This window comes from Callospermophilus lateralis, chromosome 19 (assembly GCF_048772815.1).
Source record: "Callospermophilus lateralis isolate mCalLat2 chromosome 19, mCalLat2.hap1, whole genome shotgun sequence".
Taxonomy (NCBI): Eukaryota; Metazoa; Chordata; class Mammalia; order Rodentia; family Sciuridae; genus Callospermophilus; species Callospermophilus lateralis.
The window spans coordinates 34,776,202-34,800,633 of record NC_135323.1 but is presented as its reverse complement, the minus strand read 5'-3'; the positions used below and the strand labels follow the sequence as shown (position 1 = coordinate 34,800,633).

Below are 24,432 nucleotides of genomic sequence, written 5' to 3'. Positions count from 1 at the left end.
TCTGAGTCCTGCCACCCTTCTGAGCCCGCTGTCCTCTGACAGTGCTCCCATGTCGACCCCTCTCAGCCCAATTCAGGAGAGATGCAAATGAAGAAGTCCTAAAGAAAGGGTGGGAAGAAAGGGTGGTTCGAAGGCAGAATTGGAGACAGAGGAAGAAAAGAAGGAGCTTGGAGGTGAGAAAGGACACTGCTGGTGTGTGCACATCAGGTGAGCACCTGCTCTTCTCCTGTTGACGGCGCTGTGCCATCTGGCTGTCATGAACCTGATGGGGAGGACTGCACTGAGATCCTTTTAGTGGTAAAAAATGCAATTTTTTTTCAAACTTAAATATGAACACATGGAGTCTAGGGTGCAGCTTGCCCTGCAGGAGAGGAGGGTTGGCAGGATCCTTGCAGACATGCCTCTCCCTGCAGTCCTTGCTCTGGTTCCCACCAGCTTTTCTTGCACAGGGACAGATTTTTAGGTTAATTCAATACCTAGTTCCCAACCGGTACACTGACAAAGCCTTCTAACACAACTTGTGACTTTTAAAAAATGGTAACAGCCTTGGAAACCACATTCACCTGCAAAAGACTTTAGGGTGAGCTCAGGCACTCTGACAAACGCAGCTTCCTCGCTTGGAAGATGGTAAAATAGGATGGCTGTCAGGACCGCCTCATCACCCTGCAACCGTGAGCCCCCAGAAAAATATTCTGACAGGTTTTTGAACTGTCTTGTTCTTTTTCAATCGATGGAGTAGCAAAGAAAGCTTTTTGCTCCTTTTATATTCTCAGTGTATCTGCTTCCTGGATTTCTGCCCAAAAATGCTGTCCTCCAGCTCTGCTGGAACCAGCTGGCAATGTCTGGACATAGATTTATATTGTTTCTCTTTACTGTCCCCCCTCCTCCAACAAGTTCAAGTTCCCTTGGAGCTTTGGGAAAGAAGGCATGCTGCAGGTGGAGCTAAATGCTGCTGCCTGGGAGCCAGGGCCAAGGCCATTGCCAGGGACCACACACAAACAGGCTTCTCCCAAAGGCTGCGCTCCCTAAGCCAACTTTGTCCCACCTTCGACTTCACATTGACAAGGATGCTGCATCCTTCTAAATAGGCTAAATAGGCTCCCTGCCTATAAAATAGTTCCAATTAGAAAATTCTAAAAGGATGACCTTACTTTGTATTTTCTCTGATGGAGAGTACATAATATTTATGGCTGAAAAGCAGATGCCACAGCAAAATAGACATGTTTTAAAAGTACTCATTGAACACTTTGCCAAGGGCCACCAAGTCTTGACAAATTCAAAAGAACTAAAATCAGATCATGTGTGTTTTCTGGCCATAATGGAGTCAGATTGGAAATCAACAGCAGTAAGACCACAGGAAAATCTCCAAACATGTGTTAAATAGCATATTTCCAAATAACCACAGGTCAAACAGGGGGTCTTGAAGGAAATAAATACATAGAACTGAGTGGAAGTGAAAGCATGCATATTGAAATATGTATAGTGCAGCTAAAGCTGTACTGTGAGTAAAATGTATAGCACTAAAATGTTTACACTGGAAATAAAGAAAGGCCTCAAATCAATAACTCAAGTGCCTATTCTCAAGAAATTAGAAAAGGAGAAAAAATCCAAAGTAAGCAGAGGGTCAGATAGAGCCCTAATATCTAGAGTATACAAAGAACTCAAAAAATTAAGCAATAAGAAAACAAATAACCCAATCAACAAATGGGCCAAGGATCTGAACAGACACTTCTCAGAGGAGGACATACAATCAATCAACAAGTACATGAAAAAATGCTCACCATCTTTAGCAGTCAGAGAAATGCAAATCAAAACCACCCTAAGATACCATCTCACTCCAGTAAGATTGGCAGCCATTATGAAGTCAAACAACAACAAGTGCTGGCAAGGATGTGGGGAAAAGGGTACACTTTTACATTGCTGGTGGGACTGCAAATTGGTGTGGCCAATTTGGAAAGCAGTATGGAGATTCCTGGGAAAGCTGGGAATGGAACCACTATTTGACCCAGCTATTGCCCTTCTCGGACTATTCTCTGAAGACCTTAAAAGAGCGTACTATAGGGATACTGCTACATCGATGTTCATAGCAGCACAATTCACAATAGCTAGACTGTGGAACCAACTTAGATGCCCTTCAATAGATGAATGGATTAAAAAAACGTGGCATTTATACACAATATTACTCAGCACTAAAAAATGACAAAATCATGGAATTTGCAGGGAAATGGATGGCATTAGAGCAGATTATGCTAAGTGAAGCTAGCCAATCCCTAAAAAACAAATGCCAAATGTCTTCTTTGATATAAGGAGAGCAACTAAAAACAGAGCAGGGAGGAAGAGCATGAGAAAAAGATTAACTTATGAGAGGTGGGAAGGAAAGGGAGAGAGAAGGGAAATTGCATGGAAATGGAAGGAGACCCTCATTGTTATACAAAATTACATATAAGAGGATGTGAGGGGAAAGGGAAAAAAAATCAAGGGAGAGCAATGAATTACAGTAGATGAGGTAGAGAGAGAAGATGGGAGGGGAGGGGAGGGGGGGTAGTAGAGGATAGGAAAGATAGCAGAATACAACAGTCACTAGTATGGCAATATGTAAAAACGTGGATGAGTAACCGATGTGATTCTGCAATCTGTATACGGGGTAAAAATGGGAGTTCATAACCCACTTGAATCAAATGTATGAAATATGACATGTCAAGAGCTTTGTAATGTCTTGAACAACCAATAAAAAAAGAAATTGAGCTAAAATAAATAAATAATAGAGTTAAAGATCACAGGATTATAATTTAAAAAAAAAAACAAAGTAAGCAGAGGGAAGGAAATAATAAATAGCAGAAATCAATGACATTGAAAATAGGAAACAATACGAAAATCAACAAAACAAGAAACTTATTCCTTCTTAAAATATCAGTAAAATTGATGACCCTCTAGAAAGAATAATAAAGTTTAAAAAGAAGACACAGGTAACCAATATCAGGAACGAAATAGAGAACATTTCTACGGCTCCTGTAGCCTTTGAAAAGATAATAAGAAAGCAGGGGTTGTAGCTCAGTAATAGAGCACTCTCCTCACACATGTGAGGCACTGGGTCCGATCCTCAGCACCACATAAAAACAAAATAAAGGTGTTGTGTCCAACTACAAATAAAAAAAGGTTTTCAAAAAGATTTCTTATTAAAAAAAATTAAAAAGAAAAGATAATAAGGGAGTTTTACATACAATTTCACATTCAGAGATCCAAACTCTTAGAAGAATGATTCCTTGAAAACCACAAACTATTAAAACACAACTGAGATGAAACAAACAACCTGAATTGTCCTATAACCATTAAGCACATTGAATTTATTATGAAAACTTCTCCCCAAGAGAAATTTCCAGGCCCAGAGTGTTACACTGAAAACTTCTACCAAACTTTTGAAGAAGTATCAACATCAATTTGACACAATTTCTTCCAGGAGACATGAGAAGGGAATGCTTCCAATACCAAAACCAGACAAAAGACAGTCCCCCCAAAAGAAAACCACAGACCAATATCTCATGAAATTAGATATTAAAGTCCTTCACAAAATATCAGTCAAGTGACTCCAACAGCAGATAAAAAGAATTACACACTGTGAGCAGGTGGGATTTATTCCAAGTACACATGGCTGATTCAACACCGCAGAATCAATCAGTGTAATCCAATAGATCAACAGGGTAAGAAGAAAAATCGCATGATCGTATCAACTGATGCAGTAAAAGCATGTGGTAAAAAATCAAATATCTATTTGTGACAAAAACTCTCAACAAATTGAGAACGTAACAGTGGGGAACAGCCTCAACTTGACAAAGAACACCTACAAGAATTACCCTGCATAACAGTGAGAGACTTTTCCTTTGGAAATGGAGAACAGGCAAGAGTGCCTGCTCTTATCACCCCCACTCAAGGTAGACTAGAAATTCTAGATACTACAAATAAGGCAAGAGAAGAAACAGAAGACATGGATTATAAAGGAGGAAAGGGAGGAAGGTGGTGTGGTACTGAAGAGGAACCTCAAGGATCTCTGTGGTTTCAGGACCATTCAGGTTCTTGAATGTGGTGGTGGATAAACAAACCTACACTTGATAAAATGTGTAGAACATACACATTTACACAGATGAGAACCAAAAACCTGGAGAAATCTAAATCAAGCCATTGAATGCAACCAACATTAAAATCCTGGATGTGATACTACATTATAGTTTTGCAAACGTCAGCAATGAGAGAAACTGGGCAAAAGGGTACATGGCCATCTCATTAGTGATTCTTACAACCTCATGGGAATCTATAACTCTCTCAATAAAAGTTCATTTAAACACAAAACAGAGAGCAGATCAAAGATGTAGTGTAAGACCATTCAGGATCAATTGATGGTAACAGCAGAGTTGCTTTAGATCTTTTTTTAGGGGGAAGTCAATGGTCTCAGAAGGTCAAGACACTCATGTTCTGATCTTCCTGATATAGTCCTTGTGTCAATGGCAAGGTGGCTGCACTATGGTGGATGGCTGAAACCAGACTGCTCAAGGTCTGGGAGGGCATAGAGGACAGAAGGTCAAAGCAATAGTTTATAAGGAAAGGAAATAAAAAGCCAACTGGAAAAGTCCATGGGGCAGCAAGGCCATAGAGTTGCCTGTCCAGGAAGAGGGAGACCTGAGCATGTGTGGGCTGAAGAGGTGCCATGAGAAGTGACAGGGCAGAGAAGAGCCAATGATCCTGGGAGATGGGGGAGGAAGAACCAGGGTGGGAGAAGGGTGGAGTCCCAGGGGGCACAGGCAGCTGGTCTTGGGTAGCCTTGATGTCTGCAGTGTCACCTGCTAGGGTCAGAGCAGAGGTGAATACAGGAAGCTGAGCCATCACCAGAGACCAGCCAAGACCTGAGAGAGGTGCAGTGTGGCCCTGGGTGACTGAAAAACACACCTCCCCTAGGTTAACTCTCCTTATGAAAGAAATCATGGCAGAAATTTTAAAAATGCAGAAAAATTCAAAGGAAATGTAAAAACAAAATATCCATTATCATTCTACATGCAGACAATAACTCAAAATTATGTACAAATGTCCCTTGGAAAAATCTGGATCCCATATAGTTCTATAGATTATTTTTTTTCTTCACTTAACATTATACTATGACCATTTTACCTCAAAAATTTTGATCTTTACGGTTTGGATTTTTAAAAAAATATATATTTATTTTTTCGGTTGTACATGAACACAATACTTTTATTTTATTTATTTTTATGTGTTGCTGAGGATTGAACTCAGTGCCTCACACATGATAGGCAAGTGCTCTACCACTGAGCCACAACTGCTTTTTGTTTTTTTAATAACTATAAATTTATTCTATAGTCAGTTCATAATTTTTTTCCAATCCTCTCCACTTGGGACATTTGCTTGCTTTTCTTTTCTCTTGTTCTTCCAGTTGCAAATTACTGTAACATGTCTCCTTGGACACAAGGTATTGTTCTGTCTGTGATGATTATCTCAGGATAACTTCACCAGCCAGTGTTTTCCTATCCCATGAGTTGGTTTGGGAGCAGAGGAGGAGCTGAATGGAATCCAACAGTGGAGATAATGCAAAGCCAAAGTCAAGGAGCTCAAAAGAGCTGGGTGAACACCCCAGGGCAGAGTCAGAAGTAGAATGGGCTGGGGAACATGAATGGCAGTCAAGGAAGGAAGTGAGTGGACTAGAAATTGAAATCTTGGTGATGAGCTAGCTCATCATGACTTAAGGAGTAGAAACGGGACAGGGCTAGTCCCCCATCTCTGTCCCCGAGCTCCTTCCTCATTCCTTGGACCACCTTCCCTGAAGCACTGTCAGCTGTCAGCGACTTACCTTCCCCAGATGAGCAGCCTGCAGGCCCTCTGGGAACACAGGGCTTCCTCATGCCTGTCTCTGCCCTGGCCCAGTGCTAGAAATAGCGGCCACATCTGTCGACAGCTGACTCTGGGAGACAGGCCTGGGGAGACGCATGGAGAGGAATACTCACTGTCCTCATGCGTCCACACGAGCTGAGGTGTGCTTGGAGGCCCATCGCCTGGGGTGGTGAAACACAGGACTGACGTGAAGTAAGCAGTGAACTTCTTCAAGTTTGTTATGTACCCATGGTGGATTCCATGGAAGTCTGGGGCAATGGTGACCACAGCGGCTGCCTCAGGGACATCTGCTGGCCATGCGAGAAGCTGGAGTGAATGGGTTAAAAGAAGTCCTCTTAATTGAATTCCCTCACTCAAGACTACCAGAATTTTATTTTGCAATTGGTAGGATAAGCTCAGTCACAATTAAATAAGCCCATAAATCTGACACATTATAACCTCATTTCAAAAAGAATGAATTTCAAAGACCTCAAAATTATTGCCTACAAATGTATATATACACGCACATATTTCATACACATATATAAGTAAAATAACTAACTCATGGAATAATGGATATTCCCTCAAACCTTCACTGAAAGAACATGTCGATTTTTTAAAACCAACAAGTAAGAAATAAAATGACATCATTTTTAAATTCAAAGTAAGGAATAAAATGACATCATTTTTAAATTCAACTGAATCCATCTAAGGAGACAAACACATATATCTCTCCAGATAGGTGTCTACTATGATTCAAGAAGTTTAATAGAAACAACCTTAATTATTTATAATTGATATCACACTGGTTTCCTGAAAGGATTTGAGGAGATTGGTCAAAATTGTTTTATTTTATTTTTTACTTTGTGTTTTGGGGACTGAACGCAGGGCCTTCTCGTGCCAAATAGGTGCTCTCCACTGAGCTCTACTCCCAGATCCTGGTTAAAATTTTAAAGCAATGGAGTAGATGCACGCATTCCATGGAAAGCAGCTTCATGCTGTGGCAACATTATGTATGTGTGAGTTTTAATTCCTTTGACACCAAACATCTCTAGGACTAATTAGTTCTGAGAGCTGGCGTGCTGCAGGACACACAGCGCTTCCAAGCAGATCAAACTGACAACTGAGCCGTCAAATGAGCGCTGTAGTCTTGCGATCAGACCTGGCAGGAGAGGCAGGGGGGCCGAAGCATCTGGGTTGAGCCGTACGATTTTCTTTCAAAAAAGCTTCTGACTTTAGATACTTCTGAGGAAAAGGGAAACACAGGGCAAACTTCCAGCCATGGAGGTTTCTACCCTCCTTGCAGACAAACAAGTGTTTTAGTTAGCTGAACTGAAATCTGGGGAAAAATACAACAATGCGGACCTGGGGAGTGACCTCCTCTGAAATTGAAATGACCACAGATTCAAGCACAGAGGACAGAGCCCCTTCTTGACTCCTGAGTCTGCCAGGATAGAAGATTATATGGGGTATGTGAAAGGCAGGCAGGCTCCCAAATCCAACCAGGAGAAGGTGACTCAAGAGGAAGATGAACCCTGTTCTTGGGTTGTTTTGGTTCTGATTTGTTGTTACTAGGGATTGAACCCAGGAGCACTAAGCTATATTCCCAGCCTTTTTTATTTGGAGACAGGGCATCACTAAGTTGCTGAGGTTGGCCTCAAATTTTCAATCCTCCTGTCTCAGCCTCCACAGTCACTGGGATTACAGGTGTGTGCCATTGTGCCTGGTTTGAGTCATACTTTTGGAAATTGCATTTGAACCAATCTATGAAGGTAATAGATTCCAGTAACCAAGGACAACAGAAGTTGGATGATGGGAATTTATCTGTGTCTCTAATTCAGTTTGGTCAAGTATCCTGTCTCACTTCTTTAAGCAGAACTCCCTGAAGCAGGGAGCAGGAGGAAGAAGCCTCCTTATCCAGGAGGAGCCTGTGGCTCTTGCACAGCATGCTCTGCTCTGAGTGTGCATTTGCCAGCAGCCTGCCTTCCAGGAAGAGTGGCAGGGACACATGCTGACTCCAATCAACCCTGACACATCTCCCAAAGCCATTGAAAATGAATGCCTTTCTCCTAAGACTCTGCTCTTTTATGTATGAGGCCATCTCCTTGCTGACTGATCATTTGAGTTCTCAGCCAGGAGAGCTGATGATAAGACCTTGGATAAATGGTGACCTTACCAAGGTCAAGATGCTCTGTATTTCATGCACGGGGTTTTCCCTGATCATCACAGACCACGAGAGCCACCCAGAGGCTCCAGACTGAGGCCCGGTACCTTGTATCCCTGGTTGATGCCGTTGATAAACTGCTGCGGGGGTGGGTTCCACAGGAACTGCACAGTGGTGGAGTTCACCGCTTCTGCCTGCACGTTCTGTGGGGGCGCGGTCGGCACTGTTCCAAGGCGGTCATTGGAGACAGCAAAACAAATGGCAGGAGGCACAGTGGAGAGGAGAAATGAAAAAGAAACCCTTAGCCGCCATTCACGACTCACAGGCAATTACAGGACGGAGACCGGGAAGTGTGATGGATGTTTCTGGAAGCTTGAGAGTGGCATCACAAAGAGGGGGAATTGGGCTATTTCTCATTTTCTCTTGGGGAATTCCTTAAGGCACAGGCAGAAAACCGGACCAGATCATCTTCTCATTCCACACGAGAGCCTTTCCTACAGATTCAAGATGGAGAGCAAGCTGAGCCTTTCTCTAATTCCTTTTTTCAGTTGCCAGATAGTTGAGATGGAGGCGAGGTGTCATCTAGAAACCCCCCACCATTACCAACCACTGTGTTCACGCTCAATTATTCTTTCTATATAAAAAGCAAGCAAGCAAAACAAAAACGCTGCCGCTTCCTGTACGGTTTGGTTGTTGATACATTTGGAAGCAAAACTTCCCTGGGTCAACCTCAACAACTACTTTGGGCTTTCCCCTGGTTTCTTTCCTTCACTGAACAGCTACAGGATCCACTGATGCACCTTTGAGGGCTGTGCGTCCTGGCCTAGTGCTCCTGGAATGGCAAGTGGGGAGAAACGGGCCTCCACTCTGGAAGGGATGGAAGCTTCATTTGGTCTAGACTGAAAGAAAGGCTCAAGCTGGGAGGGGGCCGACCTGGAGAATGGCACTCTTGCTGGGGAACAGTGAGACCAGCATGACATTAGGAAGGCGCCTGTGAGGTGGGAAGTAGCGAGCAGAACCAGGCAGGCAGGGCACAGGGCAATAGGAGCCAGGACGTGGCCGGTCCCCTTGGGGTTGACTAACACACCCTGCACAGTGGCTGGCCATGCGTATGGTGGGGAACGGGGGATTGAAAGCTTTGTGGAAAGGGCAGTGATGCGATAGGGCTGGCTTTCCCAGGAGGGCAACCCCTGTGGCCTCAGAGAGCAGCCACTGGCTGGACCATCAGACCTTCTGCAGGACAGCAGGATGGTCCTGGCTCTTCAGGTCCATGTTCCAAAAATGAGGCACAGAAGACCAAAGGATCCTTTGACTTCCAGGAGACAATGCCAGGGTCTCCTGCCCCACAACACATGGTCCTGTTAAAAATCACTGCACTTCCCATGGCTCTCACCTCATCAGGCAGAGATGGGAAACATCAGCGTCACCATACCAAGTTGTGCTGTCTTTCCACCTGCTGCTGACCTTGGCCATATCATCCCCTTATCCTTCCCTCCACAAGTCACCAAGGAAACTGTCTGACCTCCTTCTCAGCACCCATGTGAAACTGTGGATTAAAAATGGCACAAGGACAGCTATGCCTGGAATGTAATTCAAATTACAAGAAAATATAGGGCTCCCCAAGGAGTCTGCCTCCCATCCCCCAATGACCACTGTGCAGTTGGGTGAGGAAAACAAACGGGAGTCCTCTACAGACTACTGCTGTAGGCTGGAGTGGGCTTCTTGACAGTATAGAGTCCTTGGGAGCCACAGAAACACACATAGGATGCTTTACATACACAGAAACAAAGATGCAAATTCTCAGTGTTTCCCTGGAGAATTTCACCAAACATTTGAGGAATAATTTAATTAGTTCTCAAGCATTACCCTGATAGCAAAATCAGAAAAAAAGAACATTAAAAAAAAAGAAAATTATAGACTAATATCCCTCCTGAACACAAGTTCAAAAACTCCTCAACAAAATGTTAGAAAATAAAATTCAGCAGTGTATAACAATCATAATCTAGCCTGATCAAGTGGGATTTATCTTATAACTGCAAGGCTGGTCCAGCATTTGAGTATTAATCAAAGCAAAATGCCATATTGATAAAATAAAGAACAAACACTGTCATCTTAATGGGTTTAGAAGAGCATTTAATAAATTATAACATCCAGTGAGGATGTTTTTTAAAAAATCCACCTCTCAGCAAAGGAGAAATTTAAAGGAAGTTCATAAACTTGATAAAGTGTATCTACAAAGCACCTACAACTGATGTCTCATTTAAGATGAGAGGCTGAGAGCTGACTCTAAGATCAAGGTTGAGAAAAAAGACACCTTTCTCTCCATTCCTATTCTGGAAACCCAAACCAGGACAGTAATGCACGAAGAAGTGAAAGGCACACTGATATAAAAGCCGGGGAAGCCGCTCTTTATTCACAGAGCATATGATTGTCTATGTGGAAAATTCCCAAGAGTGAACACAATTAAAGCTTCTAGAACTAAGTGAGGTTAGAACGTTCACAGGACACAAGATCAAAATACAGAAATCAATTATATCTCCAAACACAGGCAAGATACAACTGGAGACTGAAATTTTTAAAAAATCAGTGCTGCTTAAGGTAGAAATAAAAAGATAAAATAGACACAAACACCATACAAGGTTTATACTGTAAAAACTAGGAAACCTGATCAAAGAAAGCAAGGACCTAGGTAATGCAGTCACAGCATATCAACAGGATGGAAGACAATAGAGGAGAGGGGGACCATCTGATCTCCACAGGGAACTAATCCCAAAGTCACAGCTGGATACTTCTTAGAAATTGAAAAGGTGATTTTAAAATTTATATAGAAAGGCAAAGTAATTAGAATAGCCAAAACAATTTTGGGAAAAAAAATGGACAAACTTTAATACTTAAAGACTAACTGTGAATCTACTAATTAAAACAGAGTGATACTGGAAAGTGGATGGACACATTGATTAATGACCTAGAACAGAATCCAAAAATTACTCACACATGTATCAACTGGTTTTCAAAAAATCACAAAGATAATCTTTCCAACAAATTATGATGAAGAAATTAGATATCAGTATGCAAAAAAAAAAAAAAAAAGAAAAGAAAAAAGAGAAAGAAAAATCTAAATCTACACCTCACACCATCAATAAAAACTAACTCAAATGGAGGGTGTAAGCACAAGCCTATAATTATAAAACTTCCAGGAAAAAAATAGTTGTGACATTGGGTAAGGCAAAATTTCTCAGGTACAGCACCAAGGACACAATCCACAAAAGAAAAGATAGGTTTGATTTCATCAAAATAGAAAACTTCTTTTCTATGATAAACATCTGCTAAGAAAATGAAAAGACGGCCAGGGACTGGGAGGCAGTGTCTGCAGTGCCATCCGATATCTGATAAAAGACTGTTACTCAAAATGCATCAGGAACTTTCAAAATCCATTGACAAGAAAACCAAAAACTCAAAATGTGGATAAAGGAATCAAATAATTACCTCATCAAAGAAAATATGTTGGACAATAAGCAGGTGAAAAGACCCTCAGCATTGGTGGCCACAGGGAAATTAGAACCAGGATGTGACACCACCTTTAACTGATGAAAGGGCTAAAATAGAACAAAGAACAATAACATCCAAATGCTAGTAAAGATATGAGGCAAATGACACACTCAGACGTTTAGCTGAGAACAAAGTGGTACAGCCAGGCAGAATAGGTTGCAGCAGTTTCTTAGAAAGCTAAACGTGTAGTAGCCACAGAACCCAGCCATCCTGCTCCTAGGTATCTGTGCAAAAGTGAACACTCAAGTTCACATAAAATCTGTTTGCAATGTTTACAGCAGCCTTAATAATCCCCCCAAACTGCAAAGAGCCCAACTGTTGGCCAACTGGTGGATGGGTAAACAAACTGTGCTACCTCCCTGGAGGAACACTGGTCAGCAACAAAGGGAGCAAACTACTCACACAGCAGCAACCTGGTGACTAGATTACAGGGAAGGAGCCAGATTCCAAAGACTACATGTGGAGTCACTCCATTCACTTTATACTCTATGAAAGACAAAATCACAGAAGAGAAAGAATCAGTGGTTGCCAGGGCCTGGGTTGTAGGGGTAGAGGTTGAGCACAAGGAGTAGTGCCAGGGAGGCCAGGGGATGGAAATATTCTCTCTCTCAACCATGGTAGCAACTGTGGACTGAAAATGGCTGTGGAACGTAAGGTACTGTGGCCCAGAAAGGGTGGATTTTACCAGATGTTAAATATACCACCATAAATTTCACTTTAGACATGCTGAATTTGGTGGTCTCTATGCTAGGGCCCCTTGAATGTGCGTTCTCTGACTCCTTTGACCAACAGGATATGATCTAGGCCTTGATGAAGTAGCACTGGGAGCAGAAAGTGGTGTTACTGGAGAGGACGGGCACACTCATCAATGACACAGAAAAGAGGGTCTAGCAATTACTCACACATGAATCAATCAGTTTTCAATACGAGCACAAGGAAAAAAGTCTTTCCAACAAGCAGAACTGGAAATATTGGACATCCTTCCTGGAGCCTTACCAGCCATGTAGAAAGTTCAAGTACACTGAGACCACTGTGCGGGAGAAGCCACTGTGCAGTGGAGAAGCCATTGTGCAGTCTCTGCTGCAACAGAGACTCCCTGGGGAGCCTCCCTGTCACCATCAACATGGTGTGGAAGCCCCCTTCCACCTCCCTCCGCAGATGAATGAGTGACACTCCGTGGAGAAGAGCTACCACCCAAACCCTGCTCAAGACCCTGACCACAACATCGTGACCCACAACATAATGGTTGTTGCCCTTGACTGCTAAGTTTCAAGGTCATCTGGTATGCAGCAAGAGAAAGCCAGGGCAATATTCTCCGGCAGAAAGAAAAAAAGAGAAAAAAGGAAAGAGGAGGAAGAAGAAAAAATAACAAAGGGGAAAGCGCAGGGGGAAAACATCAGAAGCTCCTGGGAAACACCAAAACTCGTTTTGCCTTTTTCTGTAGAATCCATGCTTTTGGGGACTAAAGAGGAATTCCTTTCATCCTTCGTGTTGCACCTTCAGAATAGCATCCGTTCCAATTACTGCTTGTGAGTTTATAATACTTTTTCATCATTAAGTTCTCTAAAATAAGACATGGATCATATGCTAGGAAAAAGGATACGTAGCCCAATCTAAATTGGAAATGACTTTCCAAGTTTCAAGAGGACGCCTGTACCTTTGTTTCTCTTCCCTGTGGTGTAGGAGTCCTGTTGAAAGACGAGTTCTTTCCTGGCCCTGACCTTCCTCCAAGTCAGTGCTTCATCCAAGTCTGAGACCCCTGGGGTCTCAGAGAAAGTGAGATTTATGGTGATATAATTAACATCCAGTAAAATCCACCCCCAAAGCACTTCTGCTCCCTGCTCATTGAATGGGATTTCACCAATAGGAGCCTAACTGTCATTGCACCTGGGCCACCTCAGCCCAAGCCAGAGCCCTAGGGTCTAACCCTCTGGCACACATCCTCCATCCCCAAAACAGAGAAAGACTCGGGTTTCTCTTTCTCTACCCTGGGCTTTATTCAGAAAATCACCCATTCTTCTCAGCCCTCTTCTATTCCTTGATCCTTGGCTTCTCTTTGTCCTAATTATTGTCATTAGAAGTGACTCAGAAATTTGTGGACAATGGAATTGAAAATTCCCTCAAGCAAAAAAAAAAGAGCTACAGCCAGTAAATTCTTTCTGACAATGTTTCAAATAAAAGAGCAGTTATGGCAGGAAAGGTCTTAATTATTGAGGTTACATCACCCTATCCCTACAGGGGGAAAGACAGGGCTGCAGGCCCAGCCAGGGCTCCTGGGAGGAGGAGAAAGGGTTTTAGCATTGCCTTCTCCCAAGAGCTCCCAGAGCTGGCTTTTAGCATTGCCTTCTCCCAAGTGCTCAGCTGGAAGCTGCGACTTCCTGCTGCTCAGAATCAGACCTCAGGGGCATTTTCTCCCTAGATAATTAGCGTTTGAAGTTTGGTTCTTGCCAAACCCCTGAGGGCTGGACCTTGAAGCAGCTTGGTAAAGTGGCAGGTGTTATGTTTTTCTTTTTCTTTTCTTTCTTTCTTTTTTTTTTTCTTTCTGATTTTCACTGCTAAAAAAACAGAAAAATATCCACTTTCACTAGCTGATTTCCCCAACAGACCTGGGTGGGTGCTCAGTCTTAAATTCAACATAGTCCAAACCCACTCCACACAGTCTCAAATCCACATGGCCACGGGTGAGCAGCTCCATTATGTAGCACAAGTGCTGACTCCTGGGGCCCAAGGATAACCACAGGTAAAAGGCAAAACCAACCGGGATGTGCACAGCCAGGACTAAAGAGCCACTGCTTCTTCCTCTTCTTGGAGTGGGTGAGTAGGAGGCAGGACTGTGCAGAATGGCCCTGGCACCATGCCATAAGGGTCATAAGACCAAGAGATACTGAGTTTGCATAAGGGTAAATCACTGTTGACTGACATTCAAAACTCTACTACTGTTGAAATCATGTTTGAAAACCATACTTACACATTGCATGTTACCAGGTCAAAGGAGCCAATCTGAAAAGGGTGTGATTCCAGCTCTGTGACATTCTGGGAAAGCCCATATACGGCCTGGCTTGTAAAGGATGTAAATACGGGAGGATCTTGTTCTTTTTTTTTTTTTTTTTAAATATTTTTTTAGTTGTAGTTGGACACAATACCTTTATTTTATTTATTTATTTTTATGTGGTGCTGAGGATCGAACCCAGTGCCTCGCACATGCTAGGCAAGCACTCTACTGCTTAGCCACAACCCCAGCTGGAGGATCTTATTCTTGATGAAAATTCAAAACGAATCACTTGTTCTTGGAAGAAATTTAAAAATTTTTTAAATTAAATTCCACAATTAAATCAAAAATGGAATTTGCAAAACATTTTGTATTTCATACTGACTAATTTTTCAGAATTTTAATTCTCTTATCAAATAAAAAGGAATGTAACAGTATTGCCTATTTTTCTTATTGCATGCTTTGGTTTTTAAATTTTCCAACCTGATTTATGTTGAATGATCTTGGTGTGTACAACACAAATTTCTCAGAAGTTGGTTTCCTCAAGCTGTGAGAGTGTACAGTCCACTTTGTATACTTTAAATATACCGGCTGATATTATGAACAATATTTATGTCAATATTACCAACACTATTGTATGTTTATAGAGCCACATTTCCCCACCACAGTGAGTGAACAACTTTTCTATTAAAGGGAGTGAAAACACTTTCTCTTCCGAGAACATCAGGAGGACGCTCCCCAATTCAGATTTGCATCTTCCAAGAATCCTCCCTTCTTCAGCCTCAGTGTTGTACTTAATGAAAAAGGAATCCGATGAAGCAAGGATTCCAGTGAAATTGTACCACACTTTCCTCCAAAACATGGCTTTTAGATAGAAAAAAAAGTTGGGACTGATAAGATTGTCTGAAAGCCTGAGTAAGTACCCATGAGTGAGCTTGGTTACAAACTGTATCTGATCAGGTACAAGAAGCTAGTTTCAATGCCCTGCCTTTAGTAAAGGAAGCTGAAATTTTTCCTGCAATTGCAGAATCACTCATGTTGCCGCATGGAAACTGTCAGCTCCATATTTGGGACCAATGAAGCGCAGGAAACAGGAAAGGTGCTGTTTTAAATAACGGTGTTAGAAGACGCATGGATGACATGTAGGTGGACCCAGAGATAAATTCTAGTCTAGAAGACTATTAAATCACATCAGTTTGCATTGCAGGTTGATGGACACTGATGTGAGAATCTGTACTGGGTATAGAGCGAGGTTGAATCCCTCGAAATCAGTTCTTCTGTCAATATGGTATCCTGACTTCATATTTTCACAAAGCAAAACCAGGAGGGACCACAGTCTTGGATTGTATTTGATTTTCTACTCTGTTCACATCATTTAATGAGTAATTTGAATCTGCACACCACTGTTTTTATAAGGGACCATCTCTGTGACTAAAACAATGGATCTCTTGAATCCCAGGTTTTTGGGTTGAATTCTACTATGATATTTATGCCTTTTTATTGGTGTTCATGTCTGAAATTTACAGATGTTTTCCTCTAAAATGTTATTTATTCTAAGGTAGTCTTTTGTTTCTGCATTCTAAAAGCCCTTCCTACATAGATAATAACCATTTTGGGGGGGTCTAGAAGCTGCAATTATTTGCTATTTGTCTTTTTTCCCTTTGTTTTTAGAACTTGTACATAGTCAAATTTATCTATTTTTTTTTCATTTATTTCTTCTAAATATTGAGGCATAGTTAGGAATGTTTTCCCTGCTTCCCTGTTTCAAGGGAACTCACTAAAGTTTTCTTCTAGTACTTTCATATTTCATCTTTTTGATATTTATATCTCTGATGCACTTGGAATGGATCCTTACATATGGAATAGGGAATGTATCCACTTTTATATTTCTTATATATAGGTATCAATTTATTCCAATAATTCGAATCAAAAAGTCTAAATTTAGTAATTCAAGACACTGCCTTCTATAGTGACACAGGCACACCAATGTTTATAGCAGCTGAATTACAATAGGTAAACTACAGAACCAACTTAGATGCCTATCAATAGATGAATGGATAAAGAAACTGTGGTATATATACACAATGGAATATTACTCAGCATTAAAAGAGAATAATGTGGTATTTTCAGGTAAATGGATGGAGTTGAATATTATGATAAGCAAAAAACTGAAGGCCAGATGTTTTCTCTGATTATGTTTTTTCTGATCTATGATGGGGGCAGGGCATGGGAAGAATGGAGGATCTTTGGATTGGGCAAAGGGGAGGGTGGGGAGGAGTTATGAGTGTAGGAAAGATGGTGGAATGAGATGGAAATCATTACCCTAGGTACATGTATGATTACATGAATAGTGGGTCTCTATACCGTGTACAACCAGAGAATTGAAATGTTGTGCTCCATTTGTGTACGATGAATTGAAATGCATTCTGCTATCACATACAACTAAGTAGAACAAATTTAAAAAATTTAAAAAATTAAAAAGACACGGCCTTTATTACATACTAAATTTCCATATGTAATGGAGTCCGTTTCTGTGCTTTCTGTTCTGCTTCATGCATCATGCTCCAACATGATGCTGTTTTATTTCTAGAGTTTATAATATGTTTCACTACCTAAAAGACTCAAGCTTCACTGATTTTCTCTTTCAGGATTTTTCTAGCTATTCTTGCTCTTCTTTCTGTCTCTATCTCTGTCTTTCTCTCTCTCTCTCTCTCTCTCTCTCTCTCTCTCTCTCTCTCTCTCTCCCTCTCTCTCTTTTAATGAATAAATTTTAAATTAACTTCTAGTTCCAGAAAAAAATCTACTAATATTTTTACTGGAACCATGTGATAATTCTAAATTAATGTAGAGGATACCAACCTCACATGCAAGGACATGAATGTCTTTTCATCTGTTTATAACTTTTATAACCTTCTGGAACGTTTGCAATTTTCCTCATGTGTGTTGGCCAGTTCTTACTAATTCCCAGGTCTCTGTTCTAAGGTAATTCTGCTACTGTAAAATGGGATCTTCTCTTCATTGATAACTTCTAACTGTGCTTTGTTTGTGAGTATGAAGTCAGGTTTTTTTATATGCTGATTTTATAAGTTGCTAGTTCATTCAAGGCATTCTAGATACCAAATCTTATTATCTGCAAATATAGTTTGATTAATTCCTGTTCAGGCCTCCTGCCCATACCTGGTTTCTCTTATCTATTGCTTTGACTAACTCTTGCATTTAACAATAATGAGTAGAGGAGGCAGTAGGGCCTGTGCCTCTTCCTTCCATAGGAAGGTCTGTATGCTTCTGATTGGATAAACTGAGAACACAGATTGTGGTTCAAGATACACACATGATTTACCATTCTGAGTAAATTTCTATTTACATGTTTTTACTACAGAAGAGAGCTGCATATTGGCAAATGTCAAAACTACATTCTTAGAATAAATCCCACTTGTATATCATCTACTATTTTTTAATATGTTGTTGAATTTTATTTGATAATTTCTAGCATTTTTCCACCAATGCTCATAAACTAGTCTATGACTTTCTTTTTTTTGTGTGTGTGTATTCTTTGGAATTGTTTGTGGCCTATGATGGGATCCATTTGTAAAGGTGTTCTCTGCTACCAAGGGTCAAAGTTGCATATGTAGCTGTGACTGCTCCTGTATATTTTGTGTTGTTTGGTTTTTTAGTTAGTAAGTTTGCTTTTTGTGCACATCTATCTTCACCTGGAAGAAGCATGCTAAATTCCTCGAATAAGTGTCTCTCTCTTTGCATCTCCTATAGGCCCTTCTTTATAGAAGTTGCTGCCATGTTCCTGGGTGCACAAGTTATGGTTGTTATGTCTTCACTGCAAATTGTGGCTTTTAGCATTGAAAAATTCTCTCCTTGTCTTTTAATGTTTCTCGATGCAGGTTCTACTGGTCAGATATTAAGATTATGACTCTTTCTGTCTTTTTTTTTTTTTTTTTGGTATCAGGAATTAAACTTAGGGGCACTTGACCACTGAGCCACATTCCCAGCTATATTTTGTATTTTTTAGAGACAGGGTCTTACTGAGTTGCTTAGGGCCTCGCTTTTGCTGAGGCTGGCTTTGAACTCACGGAACTCCTGCCTCAGACTCCCAAGCTGCTGGGATTACAGTGTGCGCCACTGTGCCAGGCAACACTTGCTTTCTTTTTGTTTTATTTGCCTGTGTCTCTTTGTCCATCTTTTCCTTTTTTAGCCCCCAAACCTCTGTCTTGCTGTAGGTATCTCTTATTTACAGCCAAGTGTTGGATTTTGCTTCATTAGCCAATATAGAATATTTGTGTTTTTATAGGTAAATTAAGTTTATTATGTTTATTGACACAATCAATACATTTGGCTTCAGTTCTGCCATAGTATCTACATAAATAATGTTACAAATACATATTCTATAACTATATATGATCATGGATATATGTAAGCGTAAGTGTGTGTATTTCATGAGATGCTATGTCCTGTTTTTTCCTTTTTGCTGTGTGTTTTGGTAATTAGAAAGGTCTGCATACATGCTTGTATGTGTGTGTGGGTGTGTATGTGCATATGTGTACATGAACATGTGTGCTTGGATATGTGTGTACACACATATCCTACTGGCTAGCCAGGTCCTTTCTTTGTGCTTCTGCAATGAATCTAGGTATGAGAGTCTTGCCTTCATGGGGCTCAGATTCTAGTGGGGGGAGCAGACCCTTTTAATTCTATATAAAAACCACTACAGTGAAGGTCAGCTTGTTTCCTTAAAAGAGAATCTTATGGAGGAGCTAGTTCCTGAGCCAAATCTTTAAGTAGAAGCACCAGATAAAGATGCAGTAAGCAGGGAAATGCAACCTGCACACGTGCTGAGCGTATCTACAAAGCTGAATACACGTACTCCCCTCAAGGTTGGTCTGTGAAACTGTAATACTCAATCTGGGTGAAGAATGCCGCCTCTGGAACTTCCCAGAGCCAAGGGGCATAGAAACAGCCTCTTGCGATGTGTGCATACTTGTGCAGCCTGGAGGGGGAGCTGTGGGGCCTCAGGTCAGGATCCCTGTGTGGGCAGGAGCCCTCAGCAGCCCAGCAGGTGGCCATTCAGCCCCAGCTGGTGGACTGGCTTTTGCAGGCCTTCAGTTGACATTGCAAAGGGGATTTTCAGCACAAGGAACTAAAACCTTTCCTTCTGCAACTTCTGCCCATTGCTTCCCACTCTGTTTCCTGGGTAAGCCATTCCTTGTATGCACACATAATCTGACAGACTATTTGCAAATCACAAAAATACCCAGCATGGCTTTACTACTACAGGCCCAATAAACACCCTCCTTCTTCCCTCCACGTCTCATGCACAGGACGACTGAGCAGTGCCTGTGCTGGTTCTGGCTGTTTTCTGAGGAGCAGGGACTCTCTCACTATCCCTTATGGTCAGGCACCTGGAGTGGCTTCTCTCCAGCACATGTTGCATGGCATGACATTATGAACTGCTGTCATTTGTTAAGAGAGCTTAAGGTCATGGTCAAGGTCTCCTTCAGTCTCAAAGCCCCAAGTGTTTTCAAGGTGATTGGGAAGGTCGGGTCCCCAGGTCCTATGTCACAGTGTTGCTTGTGAGGTAGGATGGAAGAGATAAGGATAGGCAGAAAGGAACCTAACAGGGAGGGGAAAAGAAATTATACCTTTAAATCTGAGAAGCTCCACAAGCCCCCCCCCCTTTACTCCCCACGCCTGTCTTCCTCCAGGCCTGAATTAATAAAAAGAGCCCTTGAATGTTAGAGTATTGTGAGTCCAGATGATTAATGCCCACATTCATTGCTAGCCTACACAACATATTTTCTTTAGACTGAATAAAGCAAAGGAAAAGATTGTTAGAAACTTATGAGTATCTTCCAAACGCTATCTGTTGCCTTGATGACATCAACCTAGAGATTCTAAAAGAAACAGACCACTATGATGGTCCTTGGTTTCACTATTAAGAGAGCTGAGATCAGCAGGCTAATGCTGCCCCCCCAAGAACATCTCATGTCCACTGTTTACAGAGCTTCCTTTAAAAAGAAGAGCCTGTGACCCCAAAAGTGAGTCTCACCCTTGAGCATCCCTTATCCCTGTGAGCGTGTATCCTGCTCTATTACTTGCTTTTCTAAATAAATATTTGTGCCTCCTGTGATGTGTCCTGAAATTATTTTCTGTGACATAAGTTAAGAATCGGCCAGGGCTGGGTGGAGGTCTCCTTCTCCCATCTCAGTGAGGTCTCTTCAGATCCCTTTCTGGTGACAATGGTTTGTATCTAAATATGGTATTTTGGCTTATTTCTCTTACATTGCAATGTGTTGATTTTGATCATCAATCCAACAAAACAATTTGCTTTTGATTTCTGATTCTGAGGCTGAATAGATGGCTTACCCATAGACTTGTGACTGTGCCAGGCAGGCCCGTTCCCCACAGATGAAGAGACACAGGTTGTTTTCTTCCTCTTTGTTTTTCCTCCCCATCCCCCAATACTGGGGTTAGAACCCAGGGCCTCACACATGCTAGGCAAGTGTTCTACCACTAAACTACACCCCTAGCCTGTCATTTTTATTTTTGACATTTCATTTAAATCAGGCAATATATGAAGACAACATAAAGCTTATTTGGGACAACCCTTCCCCACCACTGAGTGAATTCTAGTCAATCATTACACGTCCTCTTTTCCCCAACCTACATCAATGACAGCAATGGTTTAAATGATAATTAATCCAAAGAAGCCTCTGCTGACCATGGAACTGCATATGGTTTCGAAGATTCACATGCCAAATAAAATTAATAAAAGTGACATCATGAAAGGCTGGCAGAGAAGTTTGTGGGACCTCGTGAGACAGGTGGATGTGGGCATTCGGGCCTCTGCAGTAGGACTGATGGACCTCTGTCCTACTTATTGTCCCCTATCAGATGGATGCAAACCCAACCTGAGGATGGCAAGCAGCCCACTGGCAATGCTGGAAAGTGAGCTAAATTTAGCACAGAGTGAAATTACAGTGTATTGTCCACCGGTTTTTATATTCTAATGTGCCCACTTGTATTGATTATGATAACATTATCTTATCTGTTTCAGATAAACTGTGAAATCTCATTAACACAATAAAATTTCATCTTTCATTACCCTCAAATGCAAAGTCAGTTTTCCTGGGGGGTGGGTGGCCTTGCATGTGACCATTCAGGGAGGATCAGTCTCCTTGGCAGCATTTCCATTGGAGGAAAGGGTCAGAGTCCAGGCTCTTTCAAAGAGCTGGGTCCCTGTGGGAGGCGCTTAGGCAGGGATGCTTTGGAAGGCAGGCTGTAGTCTCCTAGCTGGCTTTGGGGCCACCTGTGCCTAGAAACGAGTCTCACCACGTCTCCCACTCCCTGGCGAGAGTCCAGCACAGCTGCTCTGCCACGAGGGGGCTGGGCAGGGAGCTGAGGGCCAGGCAGCTGCTTCGCAGCAATATGGCAACACTGTGGAAAAGGGCACAACTGCACACCCTGTTTTCATTGCCCCCAAAGTATACGATTTACAATACGAGGGTCTGAAGTGCCTATCTAGGACTTAATGGGGATTCATGGGCATCTATTTCTCCAAGTAACCTCACAGAATTAAGCATATATGCCTTTCAAATGGGAGAGGTGAGCTCATTACATAGAAGAATTACCGGCTACGCATTACTGGGTGGATGTATATATTACAATCTGTGTGCCGGCTGTTATCGTTAATTCCACATCATTATAGGCTACAGCTGAGTTCTTGTGCTGTTATGGTTCTTGCAGTTTTGATACACCTAAATGTGCTCACTGCATTAAACATTTCCAACACATTATTAGGATAACAAATCTTTGACAAATAAACTTGAGTATCTTTTTTATGGCCTTTGTAAGAAAATACTTTAAAAGTTCTATAGGTCCCTTTCTGAACTTGTTTTTTTCCAGTTCTTTGTTTACCAGGCATCCAGAAGTCTTCGGGGCCAATTTTCAGGTTGAGGTAACATCACAGGGGCTAGGCAGGCAGGCCTGGGCACTTTGTCTGCCAACCTTGCCTAGGTCGGCCTGCTCCTCTGAATCCGTAGCAAGTTAGGGACAAGATGACAGGAAAAGAGTGTTTCTATTCATGAGATTCCAATTTCATTTCTGAGAAATGTTTTCACTTGTGACCAGGGCTGAGCTTCCCAAATGAAGGCCCAAGGCTAGCAGGGAGTGGCTGTGTCTCAGTCACTTTTGGTCCAGCAGCACTTCATTTTGAGTACCTCCTCCTTTCCTTCATCCAAATCCCGGTTCCCAGGCACCTCATCTTCATGATTTCTCATAGTGTGTGGAAAAGCACACTAGAGGTTTCTTTCTAGTTCTTAACTGCTTTCCACACCAGTCTCGGGCTGCTTGCATACACACATGCCCATCCATACCTTTAGGAAGTTGAGTTCTCTGTGATGATGAATGACACACTTCCCGGTCATGCTGGGTGACACTTTCAAAGCAGTTTTCATGGCATGTCTTTTAGGCTGTGGCCCATGTCAGCACTTCTGGCAGAGGAGAGGAGGAAAGTTCTGGGTCCAGGCTCCTGCATGGGGCTGGGGCTGTGTGGGAAGCACTCAGGTGAGGCTGCTGATGCAGGATGCAGGAAGGACACAAAGGGCCCAGTCCACTGTGACAGTGCCTGGAGATGCTTTCCCTTGAGCATTCCAGATAGTGAGAAGAGCAGGACAGAAGGCAGGTATTATGTCAGCATAGCATTGAACAGTGAAATAGAACCCGTGAGCCTTCTGATTATAATCAGGCATTCATTTATGCTTTGTAAATGGGTCAGGCTTTGCTCTTGGATATGAGAATACAAATACAAAAAAAGGCAAATCAGAAACAGCCTTTGCCTTCAGAGTCCCAGGCTAGTCGGAAACACGGGGCTGTAAATCACAAAATAATACAATGGCCAGAGCAGCTGAAGATGGGTTTCACTTGCTCATGTGTCTTCTAGCAGCAGCTGAAGGACAAGCCACAGAACCCCTCCCTTCTCACGAGGTCACCTGCAGGTTACAGATGCTGGGATCCATCCCAAGCCAAGGAGATCCTGAATCTGAGCTCTGTGCCCAAGCTGGGGGCCCCTGCTCACATCCCCAGTGAGACCCCCAATTTGTCTTATAGCTGGACATATAGTACAGGCCCCACAGCCCAGACCCTGCTGAGCCCTAACTCCAGAGATGAAACCAGTCAGACCAAATGTCCTGGATTGCTGGAGTCCAGCATTCTTTAAACTGTGGGTCACAGATGATTAGTGGATTAGAAAACCAATTTGGCAGTCACACCAGCATTTTAAAGAGAATGAAACAGAATGGAAAAGAACAGAAAATATCAAAGAACATCATACACTTCGAGGGTAACTGTTTTTCCATGAACCCTTTGTTTCAGGTGTGTGTGCATGCTGGGGTTGATGTAAAATAGATTTCTTATTGTGCACTGCAGTTCACAATGTCCGACAGCCACTGTTCACCCACCTGCCATGTGAGTACAAGTGAGATGAGATTTCATTTCTTTTTTTATTTCACATATGAGCTGCAGTGAAGTATATGAAGTAATTTTTGACCATGCTTGGTACATGCAAAATTAAAAAAAAAAAAAAGCAAATTCTACTGATGACAGGTCATTGCAGTTAGGGCCTGGACTTTGGAGGTCACCTGGCCAAGGTTTAAATTCCAGCATTTTTCAGCATTTTCTAGCTATGTGACCTTGGGAGAATTAGTTGCCTATCTGAACTTCCTTTATTTTTTCCTCTGTAAAATAGGGACAGTATGTCTGTCTCACATGACTATTAGGAGTCATGTGAGTAGCATAGCATAATGAAAAGCAGTATATAGTGACTTCCCCCAAAACACTGGCTTCCTATCTT

At 42.0% G+C, this 24,432-nt stretch overlaps 1 protein-coding gene across 1 annotated transcript in view; it reads right to left on the bottom strand.

The window, feature by feature from the left end:
- The window catches only part of Sdk1 (sidekick cell adhesion molecule 1), an 866,268-nt gene that overhangs the window by 151,367 nt on the left and 690,469 nt on the right, over positions 1–24,432 (bottom strand). Inside the window, exons 18-19 of the mRNA XM_076840017.1 lie at positions 8,143–8,258; positions 6,006–6,198 (exon numbers count right to left, since the gene is read on the bottom strand). Of these exons, the coding sequence (XP_076696132.1) occupies positions 6,006–6,198; positions 8,143–8,258 (309 nt within the window). The remainder of the gene's footprint in view (positions 1–6,005; positions 6,199–8,142; positions 8,259–24,432) is intronic.